Source organism: Octodon degus, unplaced genomic scaffold (genome assembly GCF_000260255.1).
Source record: "Octodon degus isolate 3935 unplaced genomic scaffold, OctDeg1.0 scaffold00125, whole genome shotgun sequence".
In the NCBI taxonomy this organism is placed as follows: domain Eukaryota; kingdom Metazoa; phylum Chordata; class Mammalia; order Rodentia; family Octodontidae; genus Octodon; species Octodon degus.
In genome coordinates, this window is record NW_004524701.1 from 6,345,849 (window position 1) to 6,347,443 (window position 1,595).

The 1,595-nt window shown below is 32.0% G+C and overlaps 1 protein-coding gene across 1 annotated transcript in view; it reads right to left on the reverse strand.

Annotated features, from left to right (window-relative positions):
- Positions 1–1,595, reverse strand: part of Stpg2 (sperm tail PG-rich repeat containing 2) — an 809,484-nt gene that overhangs the window by 15,639 nt on the left and 792,250 nt on the right. The window contains 1 exon segment of the mRNA XM_023700602.1: positions 969–1,111. Within this exon segment, the coding sequence (XP_023556370.1) occupies positions 969–1,111 (143 nt within the window).

Genomic DNA, 1,595 nt, shown 5'->3' on the forward strand with positions numbered 1-1,595 from the left:
AATGAGATATCAGATATCAAACTTCATATATTGTTACTTAATAAATGTTTTTTTTTCTGTTTAGAATACAGTAGAGTTCGCTGGTAATTAATGTGATTATATTAAGTTCCTGAAATACATTGTCACTTAAAGGAATAGATACACTAAATTTTTGTCTGGAATATAATAACATTAAATTGTTTTTAATTCAATCTCATTTTACATTTAAAAAAGCCTAAACCAGTATCATAGTCATTATTATGTACTCATCATTTAATTCATAGTTCAATATTCATTAAATCCTCATGTAAGTGTCTATTCTGGACCAGTGAGATAGCTCAGTGGACTAAGCACCTGCTTAGGCAAGCACAGCGACTAGACTTTGATCCCCTGTACCACATGCCATGCCGGCCCTGCCCCTGGGCATGCTGATCTGAGCCACTGAGATATCTGTAGTCCCAGCACTGGAGAAGCTGAAAATAGGAGGACCCCTACAAGTTGGAGCCATGTAGTGAAACTCTATAACAATCAAATACTTTAAAAAAAAAAAGATGTCTATTCTTAGTCCAAATTTGCTTGATTGTACAGTTTGCCATCCCCAAAACACTCCTAAATATTGCAATAGGATAGAACCCCACAGTAACTGAGTAAAGCATGATAATTTTTATTTCTCTGTGCTAAAAAGTTAGGTTAATAAAAAAAGCTGTCACATCGCATTTTGTAACTTTTCATAACTCATTTCTTCTGTCTTGGTATTAAAGGCCAAAGGTTAAAACAGACTTTCTAAAAACAAGATTAGCAATTTATTTCTAGACCCTTCCAAAATAAACTCTTTTATAATGTGTTCAATTCTCCTCAGGGCCATAAATTCAACCAATCTCTAAAAGTACAAATATATTGCCTTGAAAACAGGGGGTGGTTTGTGTCATTTGATTTAAAGGTTATAAATATGCAGTGATGATATGAGTGGCGAGGACAGGTCTACTCACCATTTAGAAGCTTGTGTTTTGCCCCGTGGGTGTTTTTGTTTGGCTTTTTGTTCTGTGGTGTTTTCTGTTTTTGTCAGGAAAGGATTTGGCAGAGTGACATTAAATGTTTTCTTCAGAACAGAATGTCTTAAAAATGGGCTGAGCTGTAGATATTCAAATGAAAGAATAACATTTTAACTATATCATTCATAAAATTTGAAAAAGTATTTTATATAAATGAATAAAGAGTTCATTAATGTAAAGTAACTTTTTAATATCATTCAGTAATGCCTGATACATTTGTATTCCTGGAGTTAATTATTATAAATATACTGTAAAATGAAGACAAGTTATCAGTTACATACTTAGCTGTTTTTAAAATTCTTACCAAAATGTAACATATTTGAAAGAAACTAAAATCTTAGTAAAATTTATAACAAGGCTTATTGTTTTATAACAAGAAATATATGCATTTATATTTGTGAATATCAATGCTGTTTAATCTCAAAATGAAGTTTTCTATCAATTAAGATAGATACTGAATTCCACTCCTCACATTATGCAGTTGAGAACTGTTTGCTTTGCAGCTATCTCTACTCAAAGCTGTTGTAGTACTAGGGACAAGACAGTGTCCAATTCCACTTCTTC